Source organism: Patagioenas fasciata, chromosome 19, assembly GCF_037038585.1.
Source record: "Patagioenas fasciata isolate bPatFas1 chromosome 19, bPatFas1.hap1, whole genome shotgun sequence".
NCBI lineage: Eukaryota > Metazoa > Chordata > Aves > Columbiformes > Columbidae > Patagioenas > Patagioenas fasciata.
The window spans coordinates 13890190-13906252 of record NC_092538.1 but is presented as its reverse complement, the minus strand read 5'-3'; the positions used below and the strand labels follow the sequence as shown (position 1 = coordinate 13906252).

General features: G+C 55.4%; 1 protein-coding gene across 3 annotated transcripts; it reads right to left on the bottom strand.

The window, feature by feature from the left end:
* Window positions 1-278: 278 nt before the first annotated feature.
* Window positions 279-15594, bottom strand: LOC139829440 (coiled-coil domain-containing protein 81-like). 3 transcript variants are annotated; one of them, XM_071816969.1, is made up of 12 exons: window positions 15439-15594; window positions 12148-12312; window positions 9079-9238; window positions 8643-8739; window positions 7825-7993; window positions 5564-6016; window positions 4832-4893; window positions 4176-4332; window positions 3057-3313; window positions 2567-2652; window positions 1129-2095; window positions 279-393 (listed from the first exon to the last, which is right to left on the bottom strand). In XM_071816969.1, the coding sequence occupies exons 6-11, from the start codon at window positions 5625-5627 to the stop codon at window positions 1933-1935; spliced, it is 789 nt and encodes a 262-aa protein (XP_071673070.1). In that variant the 5' UTR covers window positions 5628-6016; window positions 7825-7993; window positions 8643-8739; window positions 9079-9238; window positions 12148-12312; window positions 15439-15594; the 3' UTR covers window positions 279-393; window positions 1129-1932. The 3 variants fall into 3 exon arrangements, with proteins under 3 accessions (XP_071673070.1, XP_071673068.1, XP_071673071.1); XM_071816967.1 differs by lacking the exon at window positions 15439-15594 and adding an exon at window positions 12868-14131; XM_071816970.1 differs by lacking the exons at window positions 8643-8739; window positions 15439-15594 and adding an exon at window positions 12868-14131.
* Between the last annotated feature and the right edge of the window lie 469 nt (window positions 15595-16063).

Below are 16063 nucleotides of genomic sequence, written 5' to 3'. Positions count from 1 at the left end.
GCCGGCAGCTGGCGAGCCCAGACAAGCCCTGCAGTCACCTGGCCGACAGAAACGGCCTCAAGTGAGGGCTCTGGGGGTGTTTCCAGGCTACTGGAAGTGACAAGTATATTCTCAACTGACAGTGACCCGCCTCCCTTCAAGCAAACACCAAAGCAACTGGTCAGTGGTCCCGTGAACACCCAGTGAAGAATCTTGTGAGCACTGGCACGTGTGGAGCAACGCTGCTCTACAGTCCAGTAGGATGTGCTCCTGCAGCATCCGGTGTCGGGTACCTTTTCTCTCCTCTCAATGGCTCTGGCTATGAAGTCCACTTCTCTGGGTGCAAGCAGAGGCGGTAGCTTTCCTTTCTCCTCCTTTTCCTTCAAGCAGCTCCTCTGGATGACCGGTAGCTGCCTGCAAAGACACAACAGGGCGTGTTGGCAGGAGCGCAGGAGGAGCTGGTTCTGCATCCTGTGCTTCCAGGTGGCGCACCTGCTTCTGCAGCAGAACGTGCTCTGCTCGCATCCTTGTGATCAAGTCCCCAGGCACAGAGAAGACCCCAAGCTGTCAGCCTCGGATGGGCCCAACAGCCCCCCTGCAACTCAGGATGCCCAGGTCTCGGCCCTCTCTTGCTGGAGCAACCAGAGGAACAGGGTCCTGTGCCCGGAGATAGCGCTACGCCCTGTACGGGCAGGTTGGGCGCTGGGGACACAGTGTCAAAGGGAGGAGGACACGACCCCACGAGAAGGGCCATCCTGCCACTGGGCTCTCCGTAAGACAGGCGTCAGCGTAGAAGAGGCTCCTGGTTGCTCAGGGCAATCCTCTGCAGTAACTAACTGCAGAACTCTGTTCTCAGCAAACAGAAAGGCCAGGCTCATTTCAACCTGAAGGGAAAGCCAAAATGACCTTCTGCTCCTGGAATCAGCCTTTGCACTTGGCTACTCAAGAGTTCTGCACATCGGAAGGGAAGAAAGAAATAGTGGTGCCAGCAGAGTCTGCCAAGAAGCTACAAGACACTGCCATGAGCAAGAAACCATGAGTTAGTGGGACGTGGGAAAAGCGCACTTGGGGTGTTTCCAGGAGAAACGTCTCGCTCCCACAGAGGCCGGAGCAGGGGGTCACGCTCACCCATTTATGCGAGTGTCTCACCTGGCGCGAGGCTCACTCCCCTCAGCTTTCTGACCCTGCTCCGGCTTCACAGTCGGTGCAGGTAACCGATTTGGAGGAAGCCTGGTTCGACGGAGGAGGCGCTTCTCGGCAGCATCCTCTAGAAAGGGGAAAGGAGACGGTTCTTCAGAACAGCATCTCGGTGTTGTTCTGGGAACCGGGTGCCACTTGTGTGCCAGTTCCAAGGAGAGTGACGTGCGGGTCTGCTCAGGGCTGTGGTAACACTGGGGAAGGTGGTCCTTTTCATCCCTTTGGGGGAAAGCCATGTTTCCTGGGAGGTCTTAGGCCTTTTCTGACACTGTTTTTCTGGTCCAGCTCCTCGTGCCTACAGTGCACTATTATTCCCTGGGGTTCCCTGGGGAAAACTATCTGGATGGCTTTCTCTCATCCTTGTGCTGAAACAGGGGGTTCCCTGGCAGAGCCGGTGGTCTCCGGGAGTCATTCTGGGAAGGGGAATCATTTTGCTCAAGGGAACCCAGCTCTGGGATTTCTGCATTGGTCCTGTGTACACACATTTGCTGCTGGAGCAGGTTCACACCACAGGCATTGCCTCTGAGACATCTGAGCACATGATGGAAAGAAGCAGGCTTAGAGCTTTGCACTGTTTGCAGCCCAAGCAGGGAGTGGAGGCCACTGGAAAGGTGTCCTTCAGCAGTCCAAGAGGCCCTTTGTGGTGCAGGACTGTCCTGAGACCTTGTCCCATGATGGGGCACCGGAGCATTACCATGATGGGTCCAGAGAGTCACAGGAGGAGCCTCTCCCTCTTCCAGGCCTCCTGGGGTAACCTCAGTTCTGATCCCCTCCATGTGCCGTGGAAGGAAACCCTGCAGCCCCCTGCCAGCAACCCACTGGTCCCCGACCTTTCTTTCCACTGCCATCACCTTTTCCCTGCACACGTCCCGTCAGGTCTATCAGCGTTGGCATCTTAGGCACGGTCTCAAGTTGGCACCTGAAGAGCAAGAAGGTACCAGGCTGAAGAAAGGACACCACATTGTTTCCCAAGGCAGCCCAACCCGGAGGGCTGCAGTAGAAACTCCAGTGCCGGGAGGGCTAGGTGAGACCCCGTCAGCCTGTGCCCGCTTTTTTCCATCCTTCCCGTGAGAATGGTCGTCCTCCCACAAAACCCCCTTGCTGCTTCTGGGGAAATGATCCTGCTCACAGTGCACATGGAGAGCAGAATATTATCTAGTGCTCTGATTTTCTAACACCCTTTTGAATTCTGATCTTGCCCTCCAAGTTCCTGTAGAGCCTTGCAGATTAACGTTTCCGGACCTAAGAGCAGTCTCTCCCACAGAGGAAAGAAAAGGAGCAGGAGAAACGTAGTGGGAAATGTTGCCTAAATGCGTCTCTAGCTCCACAGTAGGACAGATGCATAAGCCGTGCCACTGTCCCACGTTCCTCCAAGTGAAGTCAAACATACCATGGCAGGACGATAACACGTCCAGAGGAGGTCTGGGAAGCAGCGGTGTCATGGCGTGAGATGACTGAGTCCCTCATCTCCGGCATCTGCAACGAGGACAGAGACGGATGACGGGAGGAGCGGACACTGGGAAGGGCCGGCTGCTCGCTCCGCCTCAGCCCAGCGCCAGCAAAGAGCCAGAGCCGCCCAAGGGCTCTGGGCTCAGCAAGCCTTGCTCTGCCTGTGCCTCTGCTCCCGGCCCCCAGAGTGGGGCACGCAGCGCTCCCCGCCATCAACGCCGGCCTTTTCTTGCAAAGTGCAGCTCCTCTGGGGGTGGCTCTTGCAAAGCCAGGCCATTGCACGCCAGGGAGGTGCTCTGCAGAGAGCCTGCTGTGCTCTAGAGCTCCAGGAGCCCAGGTGACTGAACAAGGCATGGTCGGCCAGGGGAAAGCAGCCCCCAGAAAGCATTTCAGAAGCAGCAGGAGTGGGGCTGGGAAAGTGAAAATCCTACCTCGAGAAGAGCTTGCAGCATCTTGCCAGTGCCATTCAGCCTTTCCAAAAAGTGTAAGTAAAATCTCTTTTTTATCTCTTTTCCCTCGGCAATCAGCATGCCCACGTCCCTCCAGATGATGGCAACGTTCTTCCTGTTCTCTAGGTAGGCATGGAAAAGGTGCGTGGTCCTTTCCATGTAGAGCTGCACGGTGCCCTCAGAGACAGCGTTCTCTGAGGCTATCTCAGCATACGGCAGTTGTTCGAAATCTTGATGGCCTGAAAGACAAGAGAAGAGGAACACATGAGCTTGCAGACCTGCTGGGCAGGCTACAATCAAAGGTCTGCAGCCTCCAGGCCCTCAGGCAACACTTTGGTACTGGGCTGTCTGGCTGGGCCAGCGCCTCTGAGGAGACGCTCGGCTTGTCCCTTCCTCTTAAAGTGGACAGTGAGGTGCGGAGCAGACAGCTGTGGCTTCTCTGATACAGAAAGGGAAACAAAGAGTCTTAGGCACTTGGTGGGAAGAAGAGTGACTGCGGGACAAAGTGGGGAGATAGGCACCAGGTCCCAGGGCAAGCTGGAGGGTGCCAGCCCACACTCGGTGCTGTCTTTGTCTTTAGAGAGAAACGCACCCCAAACACAGCCCCAAGCTCTGGGTGCTCCCCAGGGTCCCACAACAGCTGACCCAAAGGCAGTAGTGACTAGAAGGCGCAGGTGTCGCCGTCACTGGCTTTTGGAAGGAACCGTCTTACCCCCCTGGGTTTCCCCTGCTTTTCCCCTGTGCAAGGAGGCTGAGGGAGCTGGGAAGAGCCCTGGCATTTGCCTGGAGGAGGTCTAGTGCAGCGGAAAGGGGGAGCAAGAGTTGAAGCATCACAGAACCAGAAGACACCACACCAAGGAAGCTGTGAGGGAACCTGTTGTTGAAGCAGGACAAAGAGAGTGCGCTCTTAGCTGTATTGTCCTCTGGTGATTCTTTAAAACAAACAGCTAGGCAGGGTCCTTTCACAGCCGGCTGGTTTTGTCGAGTGAAGCTCTTGGCAGGACCGCGGTGGGTGGCTGGTACTCCCCTCAGTCACCTCTGGGGAGCAGAGCACCCCTCCCCACCCTGCTCAAGGGCCAGCGCCGCTTTCACGCTGCTTACCAGGGAAGTCTTTGCAACCATAGCGGAGCTCATAGTCCTGCACAACAGCCTTGTCAGGTCGAAACACGGGTCTCTCCACGATCACCAGATCCTGCTCGCTGAGGGCTACTCGCTTTCTGACAACCGCAAAAGTCCCGATTCCGGGAATGCGGACAGCCTGGAACAGAGGAGATGGCGGATGGGAAGAAGTCTTGGAGGGGCAGACGGGTGACTTGTCAGAGGAGGCTGATGGCGTTTAGTGCCCTGCCCTGGCCTGAGGCACAAAGGAGCAAGATGGGCTCCTTGGGAGAACACAAACAGGGGCTGCGCTTTTCCCTCTCACCCCCCTTCAGCTACGAAGAACCAAATAGGTGAGGGAAAGCTGACAAACACCCTCTGGCTCAATCAGATAGAAGGCAGGGGGTTCCCACACTTGGAATAAATCCAGATGTGTCCCAGGCTTCCAGGTTTTCACATGCAACTCTGACGGGGGGACCTTCTTGTACATCTGAATGGACAGAGAAGGTGTCCATGTCACTGTGTGCATTGCAGTGTCGTGCTGGGGCGTTGCTCCTGCTTTCAACGCAGGGGAAGAACAGCTGCACCCCATGGCAAAGGGCTGTCAGGACTTGATCAGCGTTCATCAGGGTGTGAGGGGAGAAGGAGGTAAGGCCCACCTGGTGGAGAGCCAGCTGCAGGCTGAGGTGATACGATGTGCTGGCCCAAATCTTAGCGAACTCTGGAAAAACAAGGGAAAGACCTGTCATGCTCTGAGGCAGCAAGCTCAAGACCATTCGGCCCACTCCTGTCCAAGGAGCGATGCATCTTTCACTCAGGCATTTCAGGTGGTCTCTCTCCAGCCCGGCAAGAACCAAAGGACACCTCATGCTGCCTCCAAGGGGCTCCTTTCCTTGCAGGTGCAGCTCTCCAGGGTGTGACCCACTCCCACGGGAAGCCGGCAGTGCTTTGCCATGCCCGCGGGGGCACGGGGCTGTGCTCCACGCGGCTCTCGGAGGCTCAGGGCAGGCCCTGGTGTCTCCCCAGCAGGGGCCAGTTTTGCCGGGTCACATCTCTGAACACACAGAGCCCACGTGGCCCACGAGCACCTTCAGCTCTTCCATTCAGACATGAGCTCAGCGTGGGTAATGCCCAGCGCCAGGCAAGGGCAGCCCTTTGGGGTCAGGGGTTTCTGCCTGGGCTGCCCCAGGAAGGCAGGGGCCACGTCAGGAAGGGAACCAGGAGCCCTGGCTGCCACATCAGCCCCTCAGCCCTTTGGGATGGTCAAGCAGGTCCCTCCTTGCAGTCACCACTCCTGAGCAACCACCCCCCACAGTCCTCGGGTTTCCATCCTGATTTCAGAGATGTCCTTGACCCAGACACACATGTGAAATTGGGCCTGAAGGCCTTACCATAACGCTCGAGCTTCTCAATAGTTGGGCTCAGGTGAGGCTGCAAGAAGAGCTGTCTTGCCATCTTAGTTCCACTGCTGCTTCAAGTCAACAACAGCAGCAAGTGGCTGGACAATGGCTTTACTGCTTCTCCTTGTCCTCCTCCTTGTCCTCCTCCTTCTTCTCCTTCTTCTCCTCCTTCTCCTCCTTCTTTTTCTCTTCTCCTCCTTCTCCTCCTCCTTCTTCTCCTCCTCCTCCTCCTTCTTTTTCTCTTCTCCTCCTCCTCCTCCTTCTCCTCTTCCTCCTCCTCCTCCTTCTCCTTCTCCACCTTTCACACTCCTTGGTGCTGTCGTGCTCCCTCTCTCCACCTTCTCCTCCTCACTGCAGAGCAGCTACTCCAGAGCAGAGCGGTGGCGAGAGCAGCTCTCAGCACTTGGAGTCGACTCGGCCTCACCGGGGTGAGTGGGGCAGATGCTGGTCACGACAGGGAAAGGGGGACTGTCACCACTGTGACGTCTGGCTGTCCCACTGTGACCTCGGACCGTGTCACAGAGGGGCTGCACACACCTGCCCCCCAGGCCCTGCCAGGGGCTCTGCAGTGGGCAGGGGTTTCTGGGAGCTGCCCCCACCCCACTGTCTCCTGAGTGGGAGGGGTTTCCCCAGGCCGCCCCTGCCATGTCCCCACATGGGGACACAGGGCTGCAAGCGCCGATGGGCTTCCTTCTACCCTTCCCCGCTTCTTCCTGCCTCTCTCACCCAACGTGTCTGCAGCGGGGAGCGCGGCTGCCCTGCCACAGTAGGGGCGTGCAGAGAAGACGTGAAGCTTCTAGACCGCCCACAGTCAGATCTGACACGGATATAAACGGGGTCCCGTTGAATGGCCGTTTGTGGTCTTCTCGGAGCTGCGGGTCTGTCTGCCTGAAGCCTCCCCTTAGGCAGGATCGCCACCTAAAGTAGCCTCCCGGGATTGGGTCAGCCTCGTCGCCTCGCTGGGGTGAGCGATAACTTACTAGGTAGAACTGAGCTATTTCCTCACCAGATCAGCGAGTGTATTAAACAATTCCTCGCCGCTTGGGCAGGTGTTTTCCTCATTATAAACCCGTGGATTTTCTTGAATAATTCCTTGCCAGATTCAGGCAAGCGTATATCCGTAATATAATTTCTCACTAAACACGTGGGTGTATTTTTCCTGGGGTTAGAGACTGTAATAGACTTAACGATATATTTGTTAATCAAACTGGTCTAAATGGATATGTTATCAGTGGCTGTGAAACCTGAGCATATAATATTAGTACATGCTGCCATTAAACAATGCAACCTGTATGTAGTCTTTGTAGAAAAAAACTGTTCCACAGATATGTGTAAAAGCCTAATTTAGCGTACCCTGCAGAACATTCGGGAAGAGGCTGACAGAGAGAAGGGCTCAGGGTCATTAGGAGACGGGAGTGCCGAGGCGCCAGTGAGCCGCTGGGTGCCCGCGGCCAGTGTGGGGGATGTTTGGAGGCTTCAGGGGCACCCCACAACCGGTGTGGGGGTGCAGAGAAGCTTCTAGAATGCCTAGAGTCAGGTCTGATCAGCCTATAAAAAACGGGACTCTCGTCGAGACTCCGCCCATTGTCGCGGGTCTCTCGGAGCACGAGCGAGATGCTGCCGCCGAGAGCCCTCCTCCCCGGGATGGAGACTCCGCTTGCCTTGCCGCCACGGGTGTGAGTAAAACGGCTCGCAGGATTGCGAGTATATTTATACTTTCCGTGCACATTTGCACCTGTAACTTCCCGTGCTTAATATAAGCATGTATAAAATTATTTGCTCGCATAAGCGCGAGTGTATTTATACTTTCCGTGCACATATGCACGAGTAACCTTCTGTGCACATTGGCACACGTATAAAATTATTTCCTCGCATAATCGCGAGTGTATTTTCCTCCCGTGCTTCCATATAAGCACGTGTAGTATTCCGTGCACATTTGCACGTGTAAGTAAATTAACCCTCGCAGGATTGCGAGTGTATTATAAATTTACCCTCGCGGAATCGCGAGCGTACACTTTCCGTACTCACTACGAGTACCTATATCCCTTTAAGAATAATCCCGCACCGTGTTCAGGCAAGCGTGTACTCCTCTGGGCCTCAGGGGCGGTTCCGGCATTGTTTTGGGTGAAGCCACGTGCATGCACACTGTGGACCTCCTGTTGTACTAGTTGCTGCCCCTTCATAATTTTCCTCAACTGATACCCGAACCTATATTTAAGTCACTTTTGGAGTTCTAAAACCCTGTTTCTCACCGGTTTAATAAAAGTTGTTTTGGACCCTCTTGTCCCTTAAACTAATCTCGGGGTGCATTCCGTGACACGCTGGCTTTCTTCTTGCTTTGGATCAGCAGCTGCCCCTCCCTCTTGATGTCTTCCCGGGTGGGGACGTGCTCGTCATCTTCGTCATCAGATTTAGAGGATTCTGGAGGAGGGAACAGAGAGAAACGGGCTGGGGAGGGTCTGCAGGGCCACTTCTGCTGTGCCCATGTCACCAGGGAGAGCCAGCACGTTTTGGAGGGCTGGTGACATCACAGGGAGCTTTCCTGCCAAGCCCTGGCTCTTCCTGCCCAGCATCCCAGGCTGACCTGCAGGGCCTGGCAGTGCCGCTGCTGTGGCCCATCCCCAGCTGCTGGGGCTTCCCAGAAAGGTCTGGAGCCACGCGGTGCTGGATGCAGCTCCAGCTTCATTCAAAACAGGTGGCAAGCTCAGAAACTCAGTGGCTCCTCCAAGAGTATCCAATGGGAAGAGGCCACAGACAGACCCCAGCACTGGTTGTTCTTCACAACCAGGTGATTTCGAAGACAAGGCTCTCCCTCCTTGCCCCACAGCATCTTTTCTTGTTCCTTCTGTGGTTCGATGCTCACCACCCCGCCAGCTGCCTTCATGCTCCCACATCCCCACCTAAAAGCACCACCCATGCTCAAAGCCTTGGAGACAGCCCCAAGGTCTGGAGAGAACTCATGGGCTGGGCTCTGCTGGGACAGGGAGAGACAGGCGAGGATGGTCACAAATCCCAACAGGCAGGGGCAGGGACAGTCGCCGTGGGACACGTCCCCGCTAAGCTCTCCTACCGTCATCGCTGCTGTCTCTCTCCTCAAAGGAAACCACCACGTTCTGAGGATCACTCGACATTTTTTTCTCCAGAAAATCCCTGGCCTTCACAAAAATCTGTGAAAGACACTCTGGGTTAATTGCTGAAGGGGAGGTGGGTGTTACAACCCAAGGGATGCCCTTGATGTCCCCCTGGGGGACACTTGGGATGGGCCATCAGGAGGAGCCTGCTGCGGGTCCCCGAAGACCCCAGCAGGGATGGACATCCCACGTATCTCGTTGCTCTTATCCAGGATCTTGCACTCAGGGGGCAGGTGGGCCGCCCGCTGTGCCAGGTACTGCAGCTTCTGGCCCAGGTACTGGAGCTTCTCCTCCACCCCCCGGGACAGGAGAGAGTCATCCTGGAGACGGAGAGAACCACCTTGGTGGGCAAAATGAGCCACTTGGGGTGAATACCTGGCCAGGCACGGTGATGCCATGCAGATGGAAGAGGAGGCGGTCGATTCTGTTTTCAAATTCAAGGAGAAGCTCCTCGTTCTTCAGCAGCTGGGCTCGCGACCGGTCTCGCCGGGCCTCTTCGGACTGCCGTTTTGCCCTCAGCTCCTCCTCCAGCATCCTGCAGCCAAGCACAGTCACATCCATACAACTGCACAGGGGTGCAGAGACACCACAAATCCGTTGCAAAAGCTGCCCAAGTTGCAACCCACCACACCCCCTGCCATGAGTAGGGACATCGTCACCAGCTGAGGTTGCTCAGAGCCCCGTCCAGCCTGGCCTGGGATGTCTCCAGGGACGGGGCATCCACCACCTCTCTGGCCAACCTGGGCCAGGCTCTCACCACCCTAAGCGTAACAAGCGATAAGACAAACAGAAATGGCCTCAAGTTGCACCGGGGGAAGTTGAGGTTGGATCTGGGGAACAATTTCTTCCCCAAACGGCTGTCAGGCATTGGAACAGGCTGCCCAGGGCAGTGGTGGGGTCACCATCCCTGGAGGGTTGGACAGACGGAGATGAGGTTCTCAGGGACGTGGGTTAGTGCCAGGGCTGGGTTAACGGTTGGACTCAATGATCTTGAGGGTCTTTCCCAACCAAAATGAGTCTGTGATTCTATGACATGGCTGTCCCAAGGGACACACAGGGATGGTGACTCCACCACTGCCATGGGCAGCCTGTTCCAATGCCCGACAGCCCTTTTCAGGAAGAAATTGTCCCCTATATCCCACCTAAAACCTCCCCTGGTGCCAGTTGTTTCAGGGTCTTGGTCTGGTCTTTGCACTCTGGCCAACAGAGAAGCCACAAAACATGTTGAAGACTTCTCTCTGACAAAGCTGGACTCCATTTTTCCATCTCAGTTTTTGGAGAATCCGGTCTGTGGCCTGTTTGCCAGACGCAAGGGAACACTGAGATGCTTTAGCTGCCTTGAAAGGAGGGGAAGAGCAACGACATGCAGCAACACAGGAATTTCAGGTCTCCTGAAACTGTTAAGTTGTGAGCAGAAGATAAAGGCCAACTGCTTTATCATGAGCATTCCCTGAATGTGTTCAGACACCGCATCCCAACTCCTCACCATGTCTGTGAGGCGAGGAGAAGACGTCACCCCACCAGCGAGCTCCTGCCCGGGAGACAACACTGGGTGCAATCGGACTGACTGCCGCTGTCTTAGCCTGGCCCGGGAGAGGCGCCCGTGGAAATGGATGTGACAAGTGGCAAAAAGGTACAGGAGCGAGTGGGAAGACACCAGAGGCAATGCCTGGGTTTCTAGAGTAAGAAAACACCAAAATACAACCAACCAGGAAGGCAGTGGCAGGGTCAGGAGCATCCCTCTGCCAAAGTGACCCCTGGGCCACACAGGACAGCCCTGCCTGGGACAGCCTGCCTGCACTGGGCAGGGGAGCTGCATGGGGCACAGTAGGGCACTGTCCCCACCCCATGGGGGCCATGGGGCAGTAGAGCCCATGTCGGGGCGTCCCCAAGATGGAGGTCATAAAATCATTGAATTATTTTGGCTGGAAGAGACCCTCAAGATCATGGAATCCAACCATAACCCACCCCTAGCACTAACCCATGTCCCTGAGAACCTCATCTCTGCATCTGTCCAACCCCTCCAATGATGGTGACGCCACCAGTGCGCAGGGGAGCACACACATTCCCAAACACTGGAAAAAGAAAGGTTGCACGGTGCCCTCCAATATAGGAAAATTAATAATGTAAGGAATAAATTAAGAAATGCAGGGGAGGGAAAGGGCTGATGCCATTGGGGTTTCATTAGGTGGCAGGTGGGGGGGGGTGACACAGCCCAGGGAAGGAAAGGAGAGATTTCCTCTTCTGCCCTGAGAGACCCTTATTCCTTCCACAACAACCACTGCCAAAGGCTTGACAGGAGCTCCAGCGCAGTTGTCTGCAGCCGCTGCCGGTGAGAAACCTAAAATAGGACATGGGAGAATTTGCACGGGAGCGTTCACCACGCGGAAATATCTCTGCCCTGGGAGGGCTGACATTGAGTGCGTTGGAGGTTTGTTTTTGTTTTCAAGGATGTGATCAAAATCACATGAAATGACACACAACGAAGGATAGGCACAGGCTGGGACTGACACCGGAGCCTCAGCACCGGGTTTTATCGCTCATGGAGAAAGGGAACCAGGCTAAATCAGCCAGCTGGAGGCCAAAACAAGCAGCTCCTTTGGCTGTTCTGGGACGGGAGATGCAGGCAGGGCCACCAGTGTGGGGTCTGTCCTGGAGCTGCAAGGGTGGGATGTGGGACGAGGCAGCCAGAGCTGCTTCCACACAAGGAGGCACAAACATCTGCCATTTCCAGGTTGGTTTTAGGAGGGTTAATATATGTGTGGGTCAAAACTCACCATCACATCGCCTGCGTTGGCATTGCCAGCCACAGGTTGGGTTTTAGCATCGTTCTAAAATGCTGGAGGGCCTGAGGCAGCACTGGTGACAGAGGGACAGACCCCCTGGGGTCCATGTCTGTCTTGCGCTGGGGACCCCAGAGCTGGACTCAGTTCTCTGGGGGGCCCCAGGAGAGCAGAGCAGAGGGGGAAGCATCCCCTCCCTCCACCTGCTGGTGATGTGGCCCAGGACACACTTGGCTTTCTGGGCTGCAAGAGCACACTGCCAGCTTATGGCCCTTTTGTTACCCACCAGCCCTTCTCCACAGGGTTGCTGCCCATCCGTCTGACCCTCCCTCCCTCCCCCAGTCTGTGCTGGTACTGGGTATTGCCCTGACCCAGGTGCAGGACCTCGCACTTGGCCTGGATGAATTTCACAAGATTCACATGGACCCCCCAGCCTGTCCAGGTCCCTCTGGATGTCACCCCTTCCCTCCAGTGCATCGACTGCACCACTCAGCTTGGTGGAAAACCAAAAGTGAAGTGTCTTGGGTGATGCAGACATCAGAGAAAGGCATCTGGCTTTAGCTCTCTGCCAAGCACAGCTGGGGAAACCCTTTGAAATGCTTCAGCCACTTTAGCAGAGAAAAATAACACCCCCACACAGTTGCCAGGCTTTATCGCTTACAATTTCTAACTGTTGGTGGAAATCTTCATTCTCAATCACTTTAATCAGCACCTTGAGCTTCTCTTTCAGTTTCTTCCCCTCCCTTGCTGGAAGAATAAATCGCAGCCTCATGTGAGCACGTTTGATTTGCATGGTCTCCTTTAACGGTCTGATCACTTCCAGTGCCTACAAAGGTGTTAAAAACAAAGAGCATTTACACACCTGCTTGAAAACCATCACACAGACCAAAACCTCAAATCCTTCGCATCAGCTTCTGACACTTTTGTCAGCGCTGCAGGGAGTTTGCTCGAACGCTGCTTTGGTAGATTAACAAGGAAAGGCAGAGTTCTTGTTATTCGTGATCCCTCCAACGCTTAAAAAACCCCTCTGAAATCTTAAATAGCACTTATACTACAAACCAACATGTGGCTCAGATGCAAGGCCCGATTTATTACCTCAATCAAACTAAAGGACAAAACTTTTCTTTCTGTTCCAGGCGTATCACTGTTGCTGCTTTAATTAGTTTCTTTCTTTCTTTCTCCCTTCCCTGAATTGTTAGAAAACAAACTGCACGAGTTTCAGCAGCTGTTTGCATCCAGCATTCAACCACCGGCTGGATGAAGAATCACTCTGCAGAATTCAGCCCCCAGGGCTTTGCTGATCCCTCTGTGGCTGCAAACAGAGAAATTACACTTGAAGCCACCACCTCTGACCTGAAACCGATTTTGCAAGAAAACAGACCTGCTGCTTCGTGCTCTTGTTTGGTTTGACGGAGTAGTGAATGTCCTTCACGGCTCTTTCTATGACGATCACTGTGTACGGCCTCTTTGTTTTGGGATTCACGCATTTGTCAGCGACAATGGTCGCGATGTCTCTAAACATCTACTCCAGCTGCGTGTGCCGTTCTTTGTCCGATACCTGCAGCTCTCCTTCTGTTAAAATCTGGACAGTAAATAACTAAAAAAACCCAGTTAATAAATGTCATGGGTTTGACTACAGAGTGAAAAATCTAGTAACTCTGTTAAATTTAACAATTGCTTGAATGGTTTGGTCAGATGTGAAGTGGATAAAAAAATAACAGTATTAATAATGTACGTCATTATGACAGACAGCACGGAGAGATTTCAAAGAAAAAACTCACCACAGAAAAACTACAAAAAAAGATGCACAGATTTCCTTGAATTCACAACAAGCCCACAGTTCATATCCTACCAAGAAGGACTAAGAAATTAGATCTGTTCTTAACATTTCATTGGACTTCCCCAAGTGAGCAACTGTCCCCTTTGCATCCCCTGCATCCTTAAAAATATACCTTAGGTGAGAAACTCTTCAGCACTGGTAATTCTTTTTTTTTCTGTGTCCACAGACATCAGTGTATAAAAGCTGTATATTCTACAGAGTATTCAGAACTCTTTTCAGCTAAATACATATAAAATATTCAAGACTTGGAGCACAAGTGTGATGGGAGCAGCTGAGGGACCTGGGGGGGTTCAGCTGGAGAACAGGAGCTGAGGGGAGACCTTCTGATCTCTGAACTGCCTGAAAGGAGCTTGGAGCCAGGGGGGGTCGGGCTCTGCTCCCCAGGAACAAGCGCCAGGAGCAGAGGAAACGGCCTCAAGTTGCCCCAGGGGAGGCTGAGGTTGGATCTTGGAACAATTTCTTCCCCAAAGGGCTGTGGGGCATTGGAACAGGCTGCCCAGGGCAGTGCTGGAGTCACCAGCCCTGGAGGGGAAAGTCTTCTCCAAGCTTTTATAAAGCTGCTAACCGCGAAGTGGTTGAAACCTACCATCTTACAGATTTCTGTTTGGTCATCCGTCACAAATGCTTTAACAAGATCATCTTTCTTTGCCACCTGGCCTTTGAAAATGTTGACAAACACTCTGTGTGTCTGCAGGACCTCATCAAAATCTTTCTCCCTAGAGATTAGGGCACGGTTAGAAAATTTGTGAAGTCAACAATATAAAAAAGAACATGAGTTTTTAGCAAGGAGGAACAACCTGTGCTGCCAACGAGCCTGGAAACTTCTACTCCTGAGATGTAACTCCCCAGGAAAGCGCAGGGCACTGCCCTGTGCCCAAGGGCGCTCCGCGTACCCGGATTCACACAGATCCCACCACCTTCCTGGGCTGGAGAGCCGCGTACCACAAAAGCTCCCCGGCTCCACAGCCAGGCCCCACCTGGGCCTCTCCCCTGCCACAGCTGGGTGCCCACACGGGGCTGCCCCACAAAACTGGGTCATAGAATCACAGAATGTGCTGACTTGGAAGGCACCTACACGGATCACAGAATAGTTTGGCTTGAAAGGGGCCTTCCCAGCTCCCCCAATGCCACCAGGATCACGGAGTCCAACTCCCGTCCCTGCACAGGAAACCCCACAGGTCACCTCGTGTGCCTGAGGACATTGTCCAGTCTCTCCTTGAACACTGCCAGGCTTGGGGCCGTGACACATCCCTGGGAGCCTGTTCAGTGTCCAGCACGTCTGGGTGAAGAACCTTTTCCTCATGTCCCACTGACCCTCCCTGGCACATCTTCTGCCATTCCCCGGGCTCTGTCACTGTCACAGAGAAGAGCTCAGCCCTGCCCCTCCTGCTCCTGCTGAGGAACCTGCAGCCCATGAGCTCTGCCCTCAGTCTGCTCTGCTCCAGCTGAACAAACCCAGGGACTTCAGCCGCTGCTCATCCGGCTTCCCCTCCAAACCTTCACCAGCTTCGCAGCCTCCTCTGGACACGCTGCAGTAGCTTTGTCTCCTTTGTCCCCAGCCTTGCACACAGTGGATGCTCCAGGTGAGGCCGCCCCAGCGCAGAGTAGAGCGGGACAATCACCCCCTGCCCGCCTGGCCGTGCTGTGCTGGGTGCACCAGGACACGGGGCCCTCTTGGCTCCAGGGACACCGGTGGCTCACGTTCAACTTGCCGTCCACCAGAACCCCCGATCCCTCTCCATGGAGCTGCTCTCCAGCACCTTGTCCCCCAGTCTGTCTGTACAGCCGGGGTTGGCTCAGGTGCAGGATCCGGCACTTGCTCTTGTTGAACTTCATGTGCTTGGTGATTGCCCAGCTCTGCAATTTGTCCCGGTCCCTCTGCAGGGCCCCTCTGCTCTTCAGAGTGTCCAAGGGAGGTCCACACAAGCCCCCCCCAGCCGGGCCCCACACGGGCCTGCGCCCCGCACGGGCCTGCGCCCCGCACGGGCCTGCGCCCCGCACGGGCCTGCGCCCCGCACGGGCCTGCGCCCCGCACGGGCCTGCGCCCCGCACGGGCCGGCCGGCCGGCCGGCCTCCCTCCCGCCCTCGGGCAGGCCCCGGGCCGGCACTCACGCTCCGCTGCGCCATCCCATGGCCTTGTTGCGGTAACAGGCGATCCCGAAGCGCTTCCCGGCGCTTTCCCCCTGGTTGGTGGGGGTGAAGACGGACACGGCGGCGGCCGCCGCTGCGCCACGGCCGAGGGGCCGCCTCACGCTGCCTTCCCATTGGTGGCCGCCGCCCCCAGGAGCGCCAGCAAGAACCGTCCGGCGGGAAACGGTGGCCGGAAGGGGCGGGGGTCTGGGGAGCTTGCGGTGTATGGGGGGAGGAATAACCGTGAGGGACGTGAACCTGTGAGGACTCTAAGGGGTGACCGTAGGGTTTGGGCTAAATAACTCTGAGGGCCAGTGGTAATAACGGGGCGGGGGAAGGGGTGTGTGTGAGGGGCGGAGTAATGACCATGAGAGGAGGGTGGGTGTGGGGGGTTGATAGCGGCGGGGTGAGTGATAACCCCGGAGGCGTGTGTGTGGGGTAATAACTGTGTGTGAAGGTAATAACTGGGCTGGGGGGGCGGGGGGTGTGAGGGAGGGAAGAGTAATAACCCTTGGGGGCAATAATTGTGGGGAGGGGAGAAGTGTGTGGGGGTAATAACTGGGGGGGCTGTGAGGGGTGGGTGTGGGTAATAACTATGGAGGGGGCA